General features: G+C 39.1%; 1 protein-coding gene and 1 long non-coding RNA gene across 3 annotated transcripts; one reads left to right on the top strand and one right to left on the bottom strand.

The window, feature by feature from the left end:
• Positions 1–942: 942 nt before the first annotated feature.
• LOC110016718 lies at positions 943–1,651 on the bottom strand. Its single transcript, XR_002292052.1, has 2 exons — positions 1,560–1,651; positions 943–1,460 (listed from the first exon to the last, which is right to left on the bottom strand). It is a non-coding gene; the product is annotated as an uncharacterized LOC110016718 (long non-coding RNA).
• On the top strand, positions 1,458–22,864 carry LOC101155959 (retinoic acid receptor beta). Of its 2 annotated transcripts, XM_004078391.3 has the most exons (8): positions 1,458–1,879; positions 7,682–7,836; positions 10,139–10,280; positions 16,078–16,244; positions 17,909–18,085; positions 19,182–19,386; positions 19,462–19,620; positions 19,782–22,864. In XM_004078391.3, the coding sequence occupies exons 1-8, from the start codon at positions 1,711–1,713 to the stop codon at positions 19,907–19,909; spliced, it is 1,302 nt and encodes a 433-aa protein (XP_004078439.1). In that variant the 5' UTR covers positions 1,458–1,710; the 3' UTR covers positions 19,910–22,864. The 2 variants fall into 2 exon arrangements, with proteins under 2 accessions (XP_004078439.1, XP_011484127.1); XM_011485825.2 differs by lacking the exons at positions 1,458–1,879; positions 7,682–7,836 and adding an exon at positions 8,421–8,522.
• The last annotated feature ends 25 nt before the right edge of the window (positions 22,865–22,889 follow it).

Raw genomic sequence — 22,889 nt, 5'->3', positions numbered from 1 at the left:
TAACTAAAATATAATGAAAACTTTATCCTGCTCTTTAAGCCATTGTCAGAAAATGTGACCATAACATCTAAATAACAAGCTCTCTTTGAAATACCATAACTTTTCAGCCTTTTTCTAAGACAACATTGTTGATCGAGTAAACGGTTGAAACGCTACAGCATCAACACCAGGGCTAAAGGTTAACCTGCAGAAAACTACGGATATTTTTATATTGTAGTTTATATCTGACACTAGGAGGTTTTTACGGTAGAAAATAACATCAACAAATCACTTGACACAAAAACATTTGAAAGATTATGACAATAAAAAAAAATCTTAAAAAGCAAAACAAAACTTCCGAAACCTAAACTTAAAAAAACAAAAAAGATTAAAAAACATTTAGATTGATTTTCAGAAAACAAAATGAAATATTAAAAACTGAAAACATTACAACAAAACAATTTGAAATGTTCAAAAATAATATTTCTTTTGGAAAAAAATGAAATATTAAAAAATTGAAGACATTTCAGGAAACAAATTGCTACAAACAAAATCCTAATTTTTTTAATCAGAAAACGTAATGAAATATTAAAAAATGAAAATGTTTTACAAAACATTTTGAAATATCAAAATATGTAAATAAATTCAGCAAACAAAATGAAAAGCTGGAAAAACGAAACACAACGAGAAACTGGAAAAGGTAGGTTCTGATGGACATCACTGATTGGATGATGACATTTGTCCCAGAGTTCTGACCTTTTCCGGTTCTCATTGTTTTTAACATTTCACTTTGTTTTTTGAATTTTTTTTTAAACTTTCTATTTTGTATTCTGGAAACTGATTTCGTTTTCTGAAATGTTTTTCATTTTTTAACATTTCATTTTCGGCCTCAGTATATATTTTTTGTCACTGGCTTGCCCAGCATATTTTCTACGTCACAAATACAATCTTTTCAAAAGAGTATTTTTTTTTGTCTACTGCTGATTCACAACGATTTGTACCTCGAAATGCACCTATTGGCTGAATTTTCTTGATAAACCAGAAAAACGCCACAAGAACGTGTTGCAAACCCAAGTAGTGGGTCTTTATTCAGCAGGAATTTTGGACGATAGTTTTCCTTCACAAGTGGCTTCATTTTTAATCTGACGGATCCAGTTTGCACGAAACAAACCAAATCTGAAGGTCTGGATCTGATCTTCTCTGAGGACCAACGTGTTTGCTGTTTAACTTCTTCTAACCTGCTGGGAATGAAAGATGACACCTTTGAGGAGGGTGCATTGTGGGTAATGTAGGCCCCCTCTCTTTAAAAGTGAGTGCGGGCTGCGGGGGGGTTGCTGGTCTGCGGCTCTGGAGGCTGGTGGTTTCCAGCGCGCAGGATGATGTCAGACAGCGGCTGGGTCATGTGAAGGGCAGCAGCGGAGGCGGTTCACGGAGAGTTCAGCCGCATACATTAGGTAACACCATCGCTCGCGCTGACATAACTAGTATGAAGCAGGTTAAATTGAGACATTTGTCAATAAAGAGCAGATAAGATTAAGAAGTCCCGCTGCATACTTTGTTATGCAAAACAACCTGCAGACCTGGATGCGCTGAGAGCTGCGGGATTACGCGCTCACGCCCCTCCGAGAGCAGCACGGCGCGGCAAACACCCCCGGTTCCGAGCTCCAAACTCCTGCAGGCGCGCGCCGGGAAGGTGGCCTTTCATCCTGGAGGATTTTCCCGCGGATCATCATGTTCGACTTCATGGACTTTCCCGTCTTCGGTCCCGGAGAGATCGTAGACTTCTACTCCGCGTCCAGCCCCGCGTGCACCCTGCAGGAGCGGGACCGGGACCAGGATCTGGCGGCGTTCTTCCCGGAGCTGATCGATTCGGACTGGCAGGAGCACCGCTGCTCTCAGTGTAGGTACAGACGGACGTCTGAATTTACGCAAAGGTCGATGGAGACGAGAAAACCTCACATCTGATCCTTCCGGACGCGTGCGTAAAAACTCCGAATTCCCTTAAAATTCTTCTGCAGCTCATCATTGATACCATAGTGTTTATTATGCCAAAATATTTTGCATTTATTTAAACGTTTTTATCTAATTTGTCATATTGGCTGCATAATCTACGTGATGTGCACGAAAAGCATCTAAAATAATAAAAAAGGATAAGAAGAAAAGAGTCCTGTTTCACTTCAAACCTTATTTTTCTCAAGCATTCCAGCTCAAATTCAATTAAAATTAAAATTCTTCGGACACTGTTGTATTATATTAAAATCCTGTTCTGTGAAGCACTTAATTGAATGTCTTTGTGTACGAATTGTGCAATACAAATAAACTTGCCTTGATTTTAAATTAAGCTGAAATTTAAGCAAAAATACTTAAACAAAAAGGAAAACCTAAATGGATTCACATGATTTTTTTCTTACAAGAGAAACAGAAAAAAATGCATCATTAGGAGAAACATCGTTTCTCAAAAAAATCCAAAAACTGTAAGAGAGGGAGATTATGCAATAATGTTGCGCAACCTCTTTATTGCTTAAAAAACAACAACAGAGTAGTTCAAGAAGAAGTATCCCTGCTGATCTGGAGTTCTGCTCCGCTCTGAGCCGGTCCATGGGGGGGGACTGTGTTTGGGACAGACTAGAGCCGGTCGGTCGGTTTGGGGTCGCCGCGGGTTCACCGGACGGTCATCAGCTCAGGGGGTCAGGGGGATCTCCAGGGATCCCAGAGATGGAAGAGCAGCAGCAGCAGCAGCAGCCGGCAACTGGAAACCAGCAGCAAAGTGTAAACACACGTCAGGAAAACGCATGCTGAAGATGTTCATCATATTTTGGTTTACAAATATTTTAAATGTGGAGGAAAAAAAACATATTCATAAGCAAAAACATGGAAACTTATATTTTAACGCCTATGATCAAACACTTAAAATCTTAATCCAAGAAGAAATAAAACTCAAGTTAGCTTCCATTTATGTTCAAATATTTTGTACATATTATGTACATTGGTTTCACAAACTAACAGAAGAATTTGGATGCTTTTATCGTGTTGCATTGCGAATTCTTTTGTAACTAATTTAGGCCAGGACTCCAGAAAACTGTTGTTTCTTCTCAAATAGATGAGAAATGTGAAGCCTTTTCGAATTTTTTCTTTTTTTTTTTTAATTATAAATTTGTGGATTACTTCACAAAAGATAACTAAAGTCAGCCTTTACTAGCTTAAAACGTCTAAAGCATTACGTTTTTGTTTTTTGGAACTGTGGGAAGCAAATCTTGTTTGAATTAATCAAACCAGATAAGATTTAGTGTTTTTTTTATTTCAAACCTGGATTGGATTATTGCTTAATATGTGATAAAGTTGATGTTTTGAATTCTAATTTCTACAGGAAGCTGCAGATGAAACAACCAATCAAGTCTTTGAAACGCTCAGATCAGTTTTGAAAGACCGCTTTTAAAATCTCAGTGTTTGTCTTGATTCTTTTTTCTATACAACCTTGAATGTTAACACCCCCAAAGCATGCGCGAATGGCGTCTTTTCTAAAGGCTCGGTGGGACGCATCACACAACACCAACTAAATTGGGAATTGTTTGGCCCCTTCCCCCGAGCGAATCACTTAGCCGCCCCGCCGCTCTGGCTCTGCCGCCCAGTCCTCCCCTCATCAGTCAGTTGGGCTCATGGCTCGCTCCTGCATTGTTTGGCGTCGGAGGAAACCATCCGCCTCATGGGGGTTTCCTCGTTTGTCACGCCGGTTCCGGGTTCAAGCAGAGGCCGCGGGTTGGATGGATGCAGTGGAGTTGGTATTTTCTGCCTCTCCTCCAAATGTAGTTTTTCTTTTTCCACCAGAGGAGTGGAGATGATTGGAGAGCCAGCAGGATGGATGACAAGGCCCCCATCCCTTAGGGTAGAGCGGAAAGATGCTTGAGTGGGTTTCTCTGAATACCTTCTGACAATTGAGTTTCCATGGAAAAAGGAGGCGTTTGCTCGGTTTGGACAGATGTCTGCAGACTTCCCTCCCAGCATCAGCTTCATATCCACTCTCATGCTTGTTTCTGGAGCAGATAGTGCGTGCGGAGCTGTGTGTGCATTCGTCAGGAATAAACGTAATAATAATAATAATGCATGAAAATGAAGGCCAGCTGCAGTTTTCTTTGGAAATTAGCTTTTAGCTGCAGAGTTTTTCACGTGTTTTAATGTAAAAAATGTTGTTTCTGCTACCAATTTTACCTTACAGATTTTCACGCTGGATCTTTTTTTTCTGCTTATATTTAGATGATAATTGTTAGTTGATTTTGTCAGAGTGTGGAGCTGGTTAGTCACTTAGTGCAGTTCAAACTGTGGACTTAAAAATAGCAAATTAAAATGATAAAATTACTTTAAGTGACTTATTTTGGCTTAATGGTAAATTTAGCTTCACACAAACAGGCTAAAAAAAACACCATCTAGTTTTCATTGTCTCCCAGATCCACACTGAGTTTGTGTCGCTGATAAAATACTTTTCCGGGCCTTGAATGCGTTCCTTGAACGGCTCTCTAATCTGTAATGAGTCCGGATTTAGTTCCAGGGCTGCCGTCGCTTCAGGAAAAGTCCCATCACTCAGATGGACGCAGGATAAGGCAGGTTTAAGCTCAGTCTGCTCGTCCCGCTTCCAAGCTCCACCTGTTCATCCAAGATCAGGAGGGGTCAGCTGTGAAATCTATGTGGCATTTTCTTTTAACATTTTGGAGATCAGGCTTTTTTTTCCTCTTTCCAGATGACTTCCTGTCTGATTAATCCTGTTTATGTAAACTGTGGAAAAACAGAAAAAAATGACTGTATTCATCTGCAGTGCGGTTCACTGTTGCCGTTGGCTTTCTTAAAGGTCGCTAGATCACACCATGACCTCATTTGGATAATTGGGTCAGGTTCATGTAATTGCAGAGGGCGTATATGGTTGGTGGGAGGAGCTTACAGAAATCTACCACCAGAAGGGATCTAAAAACATACAACATACATTAATTTGACAATAATAGTGCAGAATTTCCAGTTGTCCCACAAATGTTAGTGTCAGCTTAGATCACTGGAATGACTACGCCAAACCATGTGGCTGGATTTATCACTTCCTGTCTCACGGGAACTAAAGAACCTACGATTCATTCAGTTGTGAGAGAAATTGTGCAAATCTTTCATAACAATGTTTTGTTAAATTTCCAGCATAGAGATGATAGAAAAATGCTTCAAGTTCTGCTCCGGTTATCTTTTGATCAATTGCCAGAGTTTTCCCACTGGTCTTTTAATCATGGAGATGTGGTTTTTAGTCCAAATTTTTACAAGACTGTGTCGTTTTCTAGGACATAGTTTCTGTTGGTTATAGTAACTGAGATCAGCAGAGAGACAAATGTCACAATAAACTTTAATAAAATAAAGAGCAAAAAGCATTATTTGTGTTCTTGTACAGATACTAAAGTCTGTGAAAGAGGCGGTTGTGTAAAATCAGGGCGATGGCTCTCAGGGCTTTCTATGTAGACGCGGCGTGGAGTTAATGGTGGAGCAGGAACAGACGTCTCCTCACACTTATTGTTGAAGGTCATGGAAGGAGAAAGGGCACAATGCTGTGACGGCATTAGTGGCAGTCCTGCCTAGGAGGAAACGGGCGGTGTACGAACAGCAACAAAACATTCACCTACTATAATTAATTCAAGACAAACACGAACATGATGGACTGCATCTGTTTTGGTTCTGACCTTAAAAAAAACCTGGAAGGAACTCGCCTAAAGCTATTCAGCCTGAAAAATGTAGAAAATTGATCCAATAGATGGACGGATGGATAGAAAGATGATTTGTCATTGTCACTCATACAACAAGTTATTATTATTTGACAATTTTACAGTAGTATAATTTATTTAAAGTATTTGGACGATGGATAGTACCTAATTTGTCAATGGCATATGGTCAGTTCTGCATTTATTTTAAAACGATAATATACTGCGATCAAATTTGCAGCTAAAAAATAAATAGATAAAAATGATAATTTAGTCATTAACAATAAGAAATGAGAACTAATTAATTTGCAGCTAAATAAAAAGCATTTCAGTTATTAAAGACAAGAACAAACGAAAAGAGTATTAAAAGAGTTAAAACCAGAATAAATAATCTCCTTTATTTTTATGGGAGTTTTACTGGTAATTTTAATCTATATGACTGTCTTTTATGTTTTAATTGGTTTCCTGTATGGTTGTGGTGTCTATATTTAAACCTCAGGTATGTAAAAATTTGTTTTAAATAAAAATACATTGAATTGCATTGAAATAATATTAAATATACCTAAAAAAAAACATCCAAGCAATACCCCAAAAAAAACCCTACTCATGCCAGCAGTAATGACAACTACAGTGTCCCAGCTCTGCTCAGGGAGCCCACGGTTTCTCAGGATCTGAGCACTTTGGTTCAAAGCTGCCCATTTTTATGCAGTATTTACCTTATTAAGACCTTTATCTAAACTATCCAAAAATACAGTTGTGCTCTTAAAAACCAGAGGGACATCTCCATTTTACATTTCCTCTGCATGATGCAGCCATAAAAATATTGCTCAAATGTCCCTTTTTTCTTTAAAAAAAAAGAAAAATCACTCCACTCTATGCAGAGCAAACTACATTTAAAAGCTCAAAAGAAAATGTCCAACATTGTAAAAGCCTCGTCACACAGCCACTGCATCCATTTTGGCCATATTGCAGGGATGAAAACTGGTCATACATGAATCTACGTGGAAAAAGGGAGATAAGTTGTGGTCTTTAGATGAAATTTTTCCAGATGTATCACACATGAACCACGCTAAAAACACGGAAGAAGAACCAATGAACAAAGCAAAGAACATGTAAATCAACATAGAACATGAACCGTGTGTGATTATTCCTGATTCGTGCATACGTTGAGGGTGATATTAGTTACACGTTGTTGGTACATGCATGAAAAGTCCATTAGACATACGTGGAACTGTACGTGGAACGCATAATTGTTTATAAACTGTGTTAAAAAAAAAGGCGCGTTAATTGTTTAATTTAACCGACCAAAACTTTTGAACAGGTCTAAACCAAACCGCATAAAAATCCTTTTGCTGAAACACATGACAGAAATCTGCGCACACCAATGAATGCAGGAAAAACTTATAAATGATGTTTAGCACATGTTTAGCACACATACATCACCGTCATCTACATAATTGGTGTGTGACACGGCCTTCATATACACAATATCTACAAATCTGAATGTATTCTGGCTTGTATGCGCTCACTCATGTCCAGGTTTATCCTAAGCTAAAGGCTTTAAAGAATACTCTCACCTTGGCTAAAAGTTATGTTAGATTTAGTGCCATATACGCTTCCAGTCAAATTTGTGGAGACACTAGAGGGACTGTCTTTTTATTTGTCCTAGTAGCTAATGCATATGGTGTGGTATGTATTGGTTTTAATTTTTTTATTTTATTCTTATTTTTTTTTAATTAATTTGTTTCAAATTTAGTACTGTGGTTTTTCATATGCTGCCTCTTAACTTGTGTATTCTTTGAGTCTGGAATAAAATCTCTCTCTCTCTCTCTCTCTCTCTCTCTCTCTATATATATATATATATCTCATTCACGATTAAATATAGAAACCTAAGATTTTCGTACTCACGATGGAAGCTTTTTAGGATGGAATGAAACGTTTTCTTGACCTTCCTGTTCGTTATTTTCCGTGTGTGGTTGCAGCGGTGGAGAGCCAGAGCTCCAACTGCAGCTCCGATGACCTCTTCGCCAGTCCCGCCTCCCCTCCTCCTCCTCCACGCACTTACAAGCCCTGCTTCGTGTGCCAGGACAAGTCCTCCGGCTACCACTATGGAGTCAGTGCCTGCGAAGGCTGCAAGGTACCGAGGCCGAGCTTCCCTCCATCGTGTCTCCTTCAGTGCAGTTCTAAATGTTGAGCTTCACCACAGGACTCAATGTCAACTATTGAGTCTATCGTATTGGGCATAATGGGTTATTGGTGAGTGTAAATTATCAAATATACTGTGTAGAGATCAGTTGAGCCGCAGTCACATGGAGCGGGTCGACGGGACTGCGGGTATTGGTGTGGTACGGGCCATAGCGGACACTGGGGTTCCCTTGAGGTTTGGACGACCACTTTAAGGGACGTCATGAAAATGGAACGTACCATTGTTGTGCATGTGAAAGTGGATCGTGAAGTATTCATCAGGCTAATGAAAGTTGGACACGCTTACGGCTTTCATTTTTCAATAAGGAGTGCACATTTATCACGTGAACAGCACTAATGGGCTCCTTGCGGAGTTCACAAGATTTTGGGGGGTTGAAAAAATGAATTGTCCGTACAACGCGTCCACATTTCACCAACTTTACCCTTACTAACCCTTACATATTGGATTAAGGCTGCGGTACGTCTCCGGCAAGTTAACACGAAAGAATAGAATGTTCATATTTACATCTCCACCATCGTGTTTTGTGCCAGATGTCTGTCCCTCCGCAATGCAACCTTCGCGCAGGAGACAAAACTCATCTGTTGACACGACGAAAAAGCTGGAGAAACAGGAAACAGGTCCGTGTTTCAGAATAAAAATGTCTGCTGTACTTTTGAAATAAAAATGAATACATTTGTATTTCACATTCAAGGTGATATGCCCACGCGATAACACCAGTGGCCATTTTTGCCATGGACAATACAAGTTTAGTTTTGGAAGTACTGAAACACGACATCGTCTATGACACAAAAAGTGCATTTTACGAGGACTCAAAGAGGAAGGACAAGGCATGGGGCCTTCTCCTGGGACAAACCACTCTACTGGGAGCAATGGGGGAGGGGGGGATACAAAGGAGACTATGCTTTCATGCCATGTACAGGTTTGATCAATGTTCACCCGCAGACAGTCCATATCCACCCGTAAGGGCAGTTGGGACAAAGGCTTAATTCAACCTTTATGCTGGAGTTCAGGATAAAGTATTTTGATACCAAAAAGAAACGTTTTGGACAATAAATGTCTCCCATCCTTTGGCATCATAACAAACAGCAAGCCTTGGTGGGTGGAGCCAAACACACCGTCAACGACCACTTTTCCGATTTATTTTTGGCATAGAAAAAGTGACTCTCCCAGGAATGACTGAGCATCACAGTCATTTTCCAACATCTGAAGCCAGCGGTTACCACAGAGTGAAGCTATTGCTCACCACCTCCAACACATAATCATACAGGATTAACAGCCGTCATATCTTTAGATATAAAGGGCGTGGCTTTCTAGTGTGCAATTTCACAGATGAGTGTTGAATCTGTACAGTAATAATGATACACTGCTATAAATATCGCCTCTGTTGTTTTGTAAGGAATTAAATAGAACCCATAAATACATGCATTCGTACTTTCATCTCTAGAATATTCTCAAGTGCAACAGAAGGTTGGTACAGGACCATAAAAGAGGGTAAAGACATAACTTTGATTTGAAAAACTCTGAAAAAAGATAACTAGTGGCTAACCAAGGACATAGCAGCTCCTCAAGAACATGAGACCGCTTCTTATCCATGTTCATAAATACATCTGCATTGCAAAGTTGATATAAATTTATTATTACTGGGCCATGGTTAATAGCATATATTTGTCTCACACACCAAAAGTTTGGACACACCTTCCCAGTCATTTGAATGGGAAGGTGTGTCCAAACTTTTGCTCTGTACTGTGTGTGCAGAATTGCACATCTTCCTGCATACTTATTAAAGTAATGGTACTTATAAAAGCAGACCCATAATAAAACAGCATTTTTAGTTTGGTCTGTGATATAAAACCAAATTCTTATTTAATTAAAAATTTGGTAATTGGTTTAGCATTTAATCCGTTTTTTCTTGTTTTGTTTCTCCTGATAGAATTCAGGTTTAAAAGTTCATCTCTTTAGTGTTTCACTATACAGTTTCAAGTTATTCCTTATGGGAATTGCTTGTTTTTTGTGTTTCTACGCAGACATTATTGGCGTTGATTGTATAAAATGATGTCACTTTTTTGAATAAATTACAGAAATTCGTTAGTAGAGTCCGTTTGTTTACATGCTCCTCATCAGAGTTTATTTTAGTCCAACTTTTAAAGCACGTTTCCTGTTTTTGTTTGAAATAACGTTTTCATTTGTTTGTAAAGTGAATCCCTGCTAAGCCCCTCCTCCGGTGTTCTTGCAGGGCTTCTTCCGCCGCAGCGTGCAGAAGAACATGGTGTACACGTGTCACCGCGACAGAAACTGCATCATTAATAAGATCACCAGGAACCGCTGTCAGTACTGCCGCCTGCAGAGGTGCTTCGCTGTGGGAATGTCCAAAGAGTGTAAGTCTGCACTTCCGTCTGGTTCTGGGACTCTCCGGGTCAAATCCTACATCTTCAGTTTAATTCACATGTGAAAGTTTTCTGTCTGCAAAGTCTAGAAGATATGAGGGAATCTGATGGTATTCCGGGGTCAATTAAGGACAGTAGATGTTGGCTTTAGGGAAATGTTCTCAAAATTACAAAAATTAATCATATTTTTCTAAAGAAATCTGAAGAAACTGACTGTGATCAAGCAGATGCTCTCCATACCTGCCAGGCCTTGTGTGCAAACATCAGGAGAAGGTGAATTCCTTTTGTCTAAATTCAGACCTGTGAGGGTTTTCCGGCAAAAACTAAATTTCAAGGTCACGAAAGAGAATATTTAAAACCAGAATCAGACAAAACCTTTTTAACATTTAAGTGTCGATACGTTCCAAGGTGGACCTGCTGCGGTGTTTGGATCATCACTTTGCTCCAGAACCAACGTGCTCCTGAGCTTTAGCTCCTGAACTGTTGGAGGACGTTATCCGAGAAGATGTTCTTGTTCAGGACAGAATTTCTATTTCTATCAGTCATCCAGGTCCCAAAGCTGCAAATCAGCCCATACCATCACACTGCCTCCGCCATGTCCGAGTGTTGTTCTGATGCCGGTTCGCATGAGTCGAGATGGTCCAGAATGTTCCGGACGTTTTTGTGGATCATCAGTTCCTTTCTCCTGGAACTCTCCATGGATCCATCCTTGTCCAAATGTCTCTTTCTGATTGTTGAGTCTAGTTCTATCTTCCACTCCTCTTTATGATCTTCTGGATGAATCTCGGTGGTGTTCTTGGACTCATTTTGGTCCATCGTTCCTCTTAAGGTTCTCCACTGTTTTCTCCATGTGTATGGATCCCTCTGTGGTTCTCTGGAGGCTCAAAGCTGCTATGAGGTCTATCGGATCTTTTCAGACTAAAATAGACATTTTCTTTTCCGTTATTTATTTAGACCAGAACTAGTTAATAATAGTTACCTGTTCTCCAGCGCTCTGTTTCCCCATTGCTGCTGATTTGCTGACTTGTGTTTTTTCATGTTCCAATTGACTGACTGAGCACACCTGATCCAGGTAAAGAGCAGCAAAAGGTGCAGGGAGACCAGGACTGAGCAGCCGTGATTTGGATGCAGCACGATGAGAGTTTTTGTTTTCAGATCCGTCAGACAGCTTCTGCTGAAACGTTTCTATATTCAGGTCTTTGTGCTACTAGACAAGCTGAACTCCAAAACAATATTAATCGACCATAATTCAGGATTTACTGAGGTAGGAGGTAATTATCATTCTTTTAAGGTCAGGCAGGATGTAATTCCAACATTTATGAATCCAAAGTTTTATTTCACCCGAAGACCCCCTTGAAAACGAGATGACACATCTCAAGGGGCTTATCCTCCAAACAAATAAATTGGAAATTGGAAACTTTGTTGGGATGGAAAATATAATGTCCTGGCCAACAGGCACCAGCAGATCTAAACAGCATCAGGAAGCAGGTGTGAGGATGTTATAGATGTAATTTAAACATTAAATACATAAATGTTTTCATAGACCGGTCTTTTTTTTTCTTTTTTTGAGTTTGCAGTTTTTCCTAACCTTCAATGGTACATTTTATCGTTATCCTCTGTAAAATATCTGCAGTTGCTTTGAACTTGATTTGTTCTCTAGATTTCACTTAGGAACCATTAAAATTTGGTCCAAATTTCTCTCTAAACCACAACAAAGTGGAAGCGAAACAATCAGACGTCCAACTTTTAAGGTGTTTTTGTACGAATATAAAGAAGCCACTAAAACTGATATTTTCAAAATATAATACCGTATTTTCTGGACTCTAAGTCGCTGCGGAGTATAAGTCGCACCAGCCCAAAAATGCATTATAAAGTAGAAAAAAAACACAGATAAGTCGCACTGGACTATAAGTCGCATTTTGACGGGAAATTTATTTGACAAAATCTGAGACAAAGAACTAATAACTTGCACAACCTCATATGATACAATCATAACAGACTGTTTATCTCATAATTTCACAGTAATTCTTTCTCATACCTATTTATTTATTCTGTTCATGAAGCATCATTGGCCAACTAATACTCTGTTTTCATCCTGTATTTGTAGAAACAGTTGTCATTTTTATTGCATTTCTGAATCTATGAAATCATTGGAATATAGAATATTATGTTGTTAGCCTTCAAGATCTTATTGTAAAAAAAGGTTTGCTGATTCTCTGAGTCACTTAACATACTCTTAATACTTAACATACCTCATACATCAAATTGACCCAGGAACATCATCTCTGTTCCTCACAAATGAACATAACAGGAGGGTTAACAATGTATTTATTTCAATTTATTTCTAAGTCGCTGCGGAGTATAAGTCGCACCCCTTGCCAAACTATGAAAAAAAGGGCTACTTTTAGTCTGGAAAATACGGTAAATGAGAATCTACAGTTTGAACAACTTTATTAGCAGCATCCTCGTAACGGTAGACAGCTGGTTGCTGAATGTTCTGCATTATTATTATGTTCTATGGGAACAACTGACACAATAAATCCATAGTATGTTTTTTTTTTTTACTTTGCTAGCTTGGTTGTTTTAATTTAACGGTTGGTGCAGCCGCTTTAAGAAAATCAGATTGAAATTAAAATGGACAAGACAGTTTTTTCTGCGGCCAGCCGTCCCACAGACTGGTACCAGTCCGTGGCCCGGGGATCGGGTACCACTGGATTCAAACACATATACCAAAAATAATTATTTTTACCGTTTGTGCTGTTTTTTGGGTTACGGCCACAGCGAATCATCTGCCTTAATCTACCGTCTGCATCTTCCTCACTCACATAATTCACTCTTCTACATCCATGATCCTCCTCTTTGGTCTTTCCTGGCAGCTCCAACCTCATCATCCTTTCGCCAACATCATCACCGTTTCCCCTCTAAACATCTCCATCTGCTTCCCTGAATTTATCTCCTAAACCTCTAACATGGTCATTTCCACTGATGGATCCACTCTGGATTGGTCACTCCCAAAGAGAACCTCAACATCTTCAGATCAAACTTGTCTGAAAATGTAAAGCATCTACAGTCAGATGACTCTAAGCCTTCTTACAGACTATGACTCCTTAACCCCCTAACTAAACCCCTAACTAAACAACTGTGTGGTCTATTTTTAGTGTACTGAGGAAACGAGTTTGACTGAACTCCTTTCAATTTTAAGGAGGTTCAGAATGACCGGTTAAGGAATACAGAGATGGACCTTCGGGACCGTGCTGGATCTGGATGTGGAGCAGCAAACGGTTCAGTAGAATCAGGTCAGACTGGCCTCAGATCTCCTCCATCAAACGGCCAGTTTCCTGGATGAAGCTGAGTGGCGTTGGAGCGCCTCGCTGCATGGAGGAAACCTTCACAGCACCGACCTAGATAAGCAAGAATCTGATATGTTGCAGAAACCGGGGGGGGTGGGGAGTTGGAGAGCAAGCACCAGGTCAGCGGCGCCAGATCCACCCTGCCACATGTTCATTGTTGCTCATCCACATTCAGACACATTACGTAAAGGCCTCACATGGATCAGACAGATGTATGCTATGTAACAGCACCCTGCCTGGCTGTGTGAGTTTGTGTGTGGGAGTAACACGATCTCACAATGACGGCTGCATGTAGGGCAACCAGGGGAAGGAGGAGGAGGAGGAGCTGGGAGACGGAGGTGTTGCATAATCCTGAGCTCCCCTGACATGTGTGTGGCTGCCAGAGCCGAGTCAGTGGGACGCGCTGAAACATGTTGACACGGTTAAAGCGAGCAATTATAAAAGGCTAACCTGGTTAGGCTGTGTTTTCCCCGCTTCACGTGCTCGCTGGTGACCCACACAGATCCTCGCCAGCCGCCTGCCTTCACCCAAAATGAAAACCCTTGATCTGTGCTGGATTAGGGTGGAGGTGTGAGGAACTGGCCTCTTAACAGAATTATGTACTGCAGGGAAAAGGACTAAAACCATCAGCTCCAACCAGAAAATCAAATGTTTTCATGCGTTCCTGAATTGCATGCGATGCATATTTTGAATATTTGTAGTAGGACATGTTGACTTCCTGTAGCTTGGCGGTAAAACTATTATTTTCAGGAATAGGTGTGGGTGAATAATAATTTCTTCCTTGTGAATAACAAGTTTTTATCTGTTTCCCTTTCAATCCTTTGCTGTTATATAAGAGTTTCAACTCTGTTATGAATTATAGTTGTGTTTTACAGTGTTTGGTCAGAAAAAACACAGTTTATCTGCATCGGTCATATGACAAAAAAATCAAAATATTTCACAATATTTCTAATGACCAGATAGAAATATAAAAAATGCAGCAAAACCCAAATTAACAACTACTTCTACAGGTAACAAAACGGAGCTGTCGTTGCTCAAAAGTTGAGTTCTGGAAAAGTTTGTCCTAAATTTAAAACAAAAGCTTCACTTGAATTAAATCATGAGAATTCAGACGTTGATAGAGATGGCTGTCACTATGGTCACATGACCCATTGTTTTGTGTAGTTTGTGTTTTTTTTCTGCATCCGTTCCAAACTAACCACTGATGGGAAAACACAGCTTTACAAAAATAAAAGCTTTTTATTTTCTTCCATCAATAATGTTCAAGGTTCTGGTTTTCTGCGCTACAAAAACAGACCCCTTGGAAATAAGTCAAAAATTCTTAGAATTTTTAAAACTTCCTTTAGTTAAGCAAACCAAATCTCCCAATGGGGTGAGAACAATGGTCTTACCAAGAATTGTTTGGAAAAACTAAGACATACTTTTCTAAACTGAGATCATTTTAGCACTGAAAAACTTTCTTATTACAATTATTTTTCTTACAAGACAGAATAAAGAGAAATTTTCTTGAAACAAGAGTAGTTTTTCTTTCTGAAGATTCAATTTTTGCAGTGTGATGGTAAAATAATTAATCAATCGATAAATCAGTTAATTGATTTAAGTCTCAAGCAAACGACACATTCACAAAACACATATTATTAAAAATACAGACAAAATAACTGACATTTCTTATTGTTCATATTTTTGGAGTAATACGCATTTAAATATTATTGTTATTTTTAATTTCTTTGGCTGCTGTTAACTGCTGCTACAATAAAATGAACATAACAAAAAAAAAAGACAAGTTAACGTTAAAACCCTAAAGGATAGTTGTTCCTGGGCTCTCCAGGGTTAAAAAAATGTGTTTATAGATTTAGTGTCTTTGATTTGTGGTTGAATATCAGTCCCATGACCTGATATGCTGCAGTAAAACGCAAATGACGAATGAATTCATCTTTCTTTAACTTTTGTTCTAAATTGAGGATTTTGGAAAATTTCATGTCCTTCAAATCAAAATTCTTCTGTTTTCAAATGTATTATCTTTTTATAAGGTAAACATTTATAATATTTTACTATAGCTGTAAAATTTATCATTTTTTTATTTAAAAAAGTAGATTTAATTGAACAGTTTTAGTCCTTTTAGTTTTTCATTTATCATTTATTTTTCACTGCCAATATCAAAAAATTCTTAGTTTGAGAAAACATCTTTTTTCTCAAAAATAGGAATTCTTGGTAAGACCTTTTCTTACCTCAATAGCAATTTTTGGTGCTTATTTAAGGGAAATCTACATTTTTGACCTGTTTTTACTGTAGTTTCTGAACGCACTTCAATCTGGAAGTTAGTCTGTTGCTTCTTGTACGTCTGTAGGAACCCTGGTATAGAATAAAAATTAGTTAAAGAAATAACACAACCACAAGATCAGTTTAAACTTCTCCTGCATCCATGTGCTCCTCTTCAGCGGTGAGAAATGACCGGAGCAAAAGGAAGGCGAAGAAGGAGGCGGTCAAGATGACCATCATGGAGACATACGAGCTGACGGCAGAGCTCGGCCTCGTCGTGGAGAAGATCTGCAGAGCTCACAGAGAGACGTTTCCCTCCCTTTGCCAGCTGGGAAAATACACCACAGTGAGTTTCAGCAATCTAAAGCTCTGAACTCATTCTGAACACACAGCTAGGGCACGTGTGGCGCCTTCAAGAACGAGCTGAACGTGGGTTCTTCAACGCGCTTTTTAGCGTACGGTGTTCACACTGGTCTGTTGCTACCTGATACTGGCGCGCCTCCTCACAGTTGGTGTGAAATGTCAAAGCGGTGCAAATCTGGAGAATCTTGCTCCAGTCTTTTGTATGTAGAGCCGCAAAAACAAACTTAAAAAAACTGGCATAGCGATGCGTGCATGTGAGAATTGCGAAGGCAGAAGCCCAAAACGTGCATATGCGCGCATTTACATAGACTTTTCAGTGGAGGTGGTTGCTCGAAAGCACGTTTCTGTTCCGTTGAACGTAGATGCCTTTGAATTCAGCTTTTGCTGAAACCAGCAGCAGAACTGTGTGGAAATGTCATGTTGTAGATCCACGTTTGAATATGATTAGGTGAAGAGTTAATCCATCATGTTCCACTGAAGACATCTCTATCAGCAACAAAAAAACTGCAAGGTTCCTCTTGGGTATGATGAGTCAGATTACAATAATCCATGGGATGTAAAGCGTGTTTAAACAGAGTTATGAGGACATTTCAGGCTTCATCGTAAGGCGAGGTGGAGTTTTCTTTTTGAAAGCCTGAATGAGAGGAGGATGAGTCAGAACTGGAAGAACGGGTAGCCTTCCTCCGACTGGAAAATATATATATAAATATATGTACTGATGTCATGTTGTGGACATGATGCAAAATTAAGTTTGTGCGAGACGTCACTACAAAAATATCAGTTATGTAATTTCCTTAAAAAAGTCTTGTAACCTGCTACCTGCTGCAAACAAAAGCTGAGCTTAGAGCTGATATTCAGGCATGGGAGGTTTTAGGATGACCATTCTGTGTTGAAATCCACAAAAAAGAGAGACCAAAAAACAACTCGGATCCTTGACCCTGACACCCTTTTGGTGTCTTCTTTTAAAAATTGTACTTATTATGAAATTAAAAAAAGATTTACAGTGACAGACGTAGACTGATTGTGTGGCTTTTTACACTCCAAGCGGAAAGATGTGCAATTTAAACCAGTGAAATATGTAATATAAGGTATAGCTTATTATTTATTTAGCACTCTGCGGTGGTCGGTCCTCATGCATCAGCTGCAGCAGAGCCATGTGCAGGTTCTGTAGCCGTTACCATGACAACACATCACAAAGCGTATCAAATAGTCCACTTCTTGTATAAAAAAAAGTAAAAACATTGATTAAAAAGATTAATAAAACAAGATTAAAGTACTGATAATGGATGAAATATTAATTTATTTTATAAATTAATTAATATTAATAAATAACTTTTTATATTTAAAAACATATTTCCTCTGGCACTGAAGTTATGTCATTATTGACCTTTTTATAATTCAAAAAAACAAACAGATTTGAGGTAATCAACAGGTTTTGTTTGGTTGCGCATGATGTTCACTTTTTAACTGGAATACCATAAACTAACAAAAAGCACTTTATGATTTTTTCATTTGTTGCATGTTAACAGCAGTTACAATGCATTTGTATGTATATTCTAACATGTTATCATGCAAAAGTGTCCCCCTCCCTCCACAATAACACCCCCCCCCCCCCCCCCCCCCCCCCGTGTTGTTTTCCTTCCCCAGAACTCCAGTTCAGACCACCGGATCCAGCTGGACCTCGGCCTGTGGGACAAATTCAGCGAGCTTGCCACTAAGTGCATTGTAAAGGTGGTGGAGTTTGCCAAGCGGGTGCCGGGCTTCACCGGCCTGACCATCGCTGACCAGATCACTCTGCTCAAAGCTGCCTGCCTCGACATCCTGGTAAATATTCTGTCTTCTCCTCAACTTGTCTTCTAAATCCTCATTTGTGTCGGGCAGTTGTTTATTGATAAACTCAAAAGTGCGTTGTTTTTTTCTGTTTATATTTGTGCGTGTAATATGCTATTTGTCATTTTAACAATAAAAATTTGAATTAATAAACCTCTCGGTTTTATTGTTCTATATTTAGCGTTTTTTTATATTTACTTGGCATATTTCTGTAAAGCTTTTGTGAAATTTTGTGATCTTAGTGTGTGAATTCGCCCATTATTGGACTTCAGACTGTTGGCGAAAATGCATAAATAAATAAAAACATAAAGAAATGAAAGTTAGGATAAATTAGGATTTAAATGAGTACAAAAACAACTTTTTTTCAAAATGTAATCCCTCGCTATATCACTTTTTTACAGTTTTCTTGTGCAATTTTATATTCTTTTTTTTTTTTTTTACAATGCATTGTGTTCTATGTTTCTTCTCTGCTGTACAGAGTGAGTTTATTTTTGCCAAACTTACATAAATCTTTGATTGCCATCTGATCTATGTTTTCATTCTATGGTACTGGACTTATTTTCCTTATTTTTTTAAGAAGAAATAAATTTTAAGAGTTTAAACAAGAGAGAAAATTGTGAAAATGTTCATTTCTGTCAGAGAAAAGTGGAAAATGTGTGCAGTGAGGGGATTTACAGCCTTTAAACATCGATATAGTTGACATTTTTGCAGATTTTGTCTAATGCATGTTTTTTTTAGATGGGAACACTCTATATAGATAATGAGCATATGGATATATAGCTTGTGACGCCTATTTGTTAGCACATTTAGGGTCATTTGAACCCAACAGAGCTTCAAACTTTACTTTGTCCCGCCCAATTGCCGCTTCAGAAATGTATCAGAATTGGGAAGAGTAAATTCCAGTCGGTATGCCTTTCCTTCCTCTTTCTTGTCTATTTTTATAGTCTAGAATTTAATAGCCTTCCAGATTTTCTGTCCAACATTTATCTGCACGTTAGATGAAAGGGAGATGAAAGAACATCTGTTTCTCCCAACAGCTGGAAGCAAAGAACATGTGAACCTTTTTATTTCCATTTTTGTTTCTCCTCAGATTTTACGAATTTGCACTCGCTACACTCCGGATCAGGACACCATGACCTTCTCCGATGGGCTGACTCTGACCCGCACTCAGATCCACAACGCCGGATTCGGGTCTCTGACCGATCACGTCTTCACGTTTGCGGGACAGCTGCTGCCGCTGGAGATGGATGAGACGGAAAGTGGGCTTCTCAGTGCCATCTGTCTGGTTTCTGGAGGTAGGACGGTTTGAAGCGCTTCCGCCGCTCCAGCGGTGAGGATGAAAGACTCGTTTTTGTTTTCCCTCTGAGTAGACCGCCAGGACTTAAAGGAGCCGTCTAAGGTGGATGTTCTGCAGGAGCCCCTGCTGGAGGCTCTGAAGATCTACTCCCGTAAGCGGCGTCCCAGCATGCCCCTGATGTTCCCCAAGGCCCTGATGAAGATCACTGACCTACGCAGCATCAGCGCTAAAGGTCAGGCTTTGCCTGCAGCTTTCAGACTATGAGAGCGAGATGCTTTGAGTGACGTGAGCAGGTTTTGGTTCAGACGACGCTGCTAACTTGCTAAGCAGAGGCTTCCGGGTGGATTTTGTAGATGTCAAAGTGAGTGGTAAATGCTCATTTGGTTTCCACAGGAGCTGAAAGAGTGGTGTCACTAAAGATGGAGATCCCGGGCTCCATGCCGCCGCTGATCGAGGAGATGCTGGAGGACCTGCAGAACCTGGAGAGCTGCCAGCGAGGACACACAAGTTTTTCCCTCTGAAGCTGCACACAAAACTTTTCTTTCTTCCCAGAGAGATCACTAACACGGTCAGCAGATTCATCCAGAGGTTCACTAGTGTCTTACCTCAGTTACAGTCTATGGAGCGGCGATGCTGCGACCTGCTGCAAGGCGGTTCAGCTGTTGCAATAAAGGTTCTTGAGTTACAGAAAAGCTAGCTTCCTCTGAGCTCAGCGCTCAGTGGAGGAAAAATAGAATGATGCAGTAACGTTTTAACCTCTCTAAGTTTTCCTTCAGCAGTTTTCCTGCAGGCGCATCAGGATAACGTCTTTGCTGCGCCTGATTTGAACTTTATTTATGTTTGCATGAGTTACCACCTGGATTCATTTTACCTCATTGCCTGTAGCGTTAGTTATAGAAAGTGAAATGAAAAGGGCAATATTTTGTTTTAAATGTTTTTTTTGAATACTCGGTCAGAATACAACTGTCAGAGGAAAAGGGAATCGCCTGATATTTATAACAAAACTGTCCGGAACACGGAAAAGGACAAAAAGGTGAATTTGCTCTCAGAAGTTACAGTTCTTGGTAGGAAGCTTTTGTTTGGAGCATCTCAAAGTTGAATTTCTAACTTGAAAATTTGAAGATAATCTTGAAGTAAGAAATCATTTGTGAAGACTTAAGCTCAAAATTGGACATTTTACTGTTTTTAAATTCACATCATAAGAAAACAAATTGTTTTACACACACATAAATGTTAATCACAGCACAAAGTGTGTTAGGAACTTCAGTGGACGTTAATGCATCCATGTTTGTTTCCCATGACTTCCTAACGGAAACTCGTTTAATTTCAATATTCCCATTAATGACGACAGATTATCAAGACAAATGAAATGTAGCCCAAAACTAGAGCATAACTTCACTACGTCTACAGGCTCTAGCATGCAGAAGCCAATGAGATGAGTTTCCTACCCTGGTCATTGAGATCTACCACCTTGCTTGCTTTCCATTCACCCTTTGCCCCCTCACTGCTGATTATCTTTAACTATATCCGTTGCAAGTTGGAATCTGGCAGGGCTCCATCACCGACTCTGTTCATAATCTTTAGGGACAGAACTTGTAGGCACAGCTAGGGGGTCTGGTTAAGGGAACACAGGAGTCCCTCTCTGTTCTTTGCAGATGATGCTGTCCTGTTGTCTTCATTTAGCCAGGACCTCCTGCAAGCAATTGGGGTGTTTTAAAAGTGTGAAGCTGATGCGATGAAGGTCAGAACTGCCAACTTTGAGGCCATGTTCCTTGACCAGAGAAAGGTACTTTGTCCTCTCTGGGTGGTTGAAGTGCTCCTGCCCCGGGTGGAGGAGTTTAAATATCTTGGGTCTTGTTCACGAGTGAGGGAAGATCAGAGCATGATTGGAGCAGTGTCTGCTATTATGTGGTCGTTTTCGGTTTTAATTGACTAAACCCCCCTGATCCAGGTAAGTAGCAGCAGGCAGGACATGGAAGTCTGGAAAATAAGCAGGACAGAGGATCTTGAGGACCAGGGTTGATGACACGTATTAGCACGGACAAAATAACATGTTGCATCGGAAGGTTAATGGCTATATGCAGTCAGGACCATAAATATTTGGACAGACACATTTTTTCTAATTTTGTTTCTGTACATTAACTAAAATTTAAAAAAATCCACGTATTATTAAAAACAGATTTATATTAAATGACAAAAGTTTAAAAAAGGGTTGTTTTTTTTTTGTTCCAAAATCAACAAACCTTCATTTAGTGATTAGTAGTCTTTATGGAAAAATAACAAAAACATATCTGACTCATTTAATTTCTAATAAATGGTTGGTCATCTATGTTGAGTCCAAATGTAATACTTCCAAAAGGGCCAACTTTGGAAACCTAACCCTCTGAGTACAGACTTTATGGGGATAGCCCCTGAATTTGGACTCAATATTGAGTCGTCAGCATAAAAGCTTCACTCCTTAACAAGTTTGTCTTCACTGATACAAGTTGTCCCCTTTCATCTGCTAAGTTATGAATGTCCCAAATTGACTGAAATAATCGTATTTTTCCCACATTTATCAACACGCAAACGATGCGTCACTTTGTGGTATAATAAATGGCTGCTTGTTTCTTGGTGGAGGTCAGATTCTTAGATTGCTTTGCTGGAAATCTTTTTGATTGTAATGCATTGTAAAAGAGTTATTATGCTGTTGTTGAACTAATGTTTTACAGGACTCTATATCTTCTTAATATGTCTAAACAAAAATGTAATTCCATTTTATCACAGAGCATTTATGTCAGTCACTATCAGAGCTGCAACATTATATGTTTCTCTGCTGAATTTGTGTTTTTGATGACTGTGTAAAAATTTACCATGAACTTGTTTTTAGCCATGGTTGTAGTGTTGCATAGTGTTAGTATTGGTTCTGTTCTCCACTCTGGATCCTTTTCCCTCTCTTATAGCACCGCCATCAGGTGAAAAATGATATTGACTTTTCGTTCATGGTCAAATTTTAATAAGACTTTAAATATTTCCTTCAGTTTGACATTTTTTTTTGGTTGAAATTAGGTAACGAAGTAGGTAATATGCTAAATAAATGTGGAAGAATGGAAAAAAAAATCAAATATGTTCTAAAATATCTCAAAAACTGAAGTTAATTTAGACTCTTGCTTTGAAGATCATTCTCACATGTGCCTACAATGTCTGTGCCAATTTTATCCAGAAGAACATTTTTACGGTTTTGGTAGTAATTTTTTTAATTTCATGTCTCATATGAAATGTGATAACTGCTACATAAATGTTATTTACGTTGATTTGCTTTTATATCATCTAACATTTCAAATGTTTGTCTATTAAAATTGTGTATACTGAATTTTCATTGCTTTCAGTTCTTCTTTTAAGGTGGTTTTGCTGTCGGACCATAAAAAAAAACAAACAAACATGTAAATAAGCAGCAAACGATTCCTCCACCCATCCAGGTGGACCATCATAACCAAGAAATGTAAAAAAACAAAGCACTTA

Source organism: Oryzias latipes, chromosome 16, assembly GCF_002234675.1.
Source record: "Oryzias latipes chromosome 16, ASM223467v1".
Taxonomy (NCBI): Eukaryota; Metazoa; Chordata; class Actinopteri; order Beloniformes; family Adrianichthyidae; genus Oryzias; species Oryzias latipes.
This window is presented reverse-complemented; position numbering and strand designations above follow the sequence as displayed.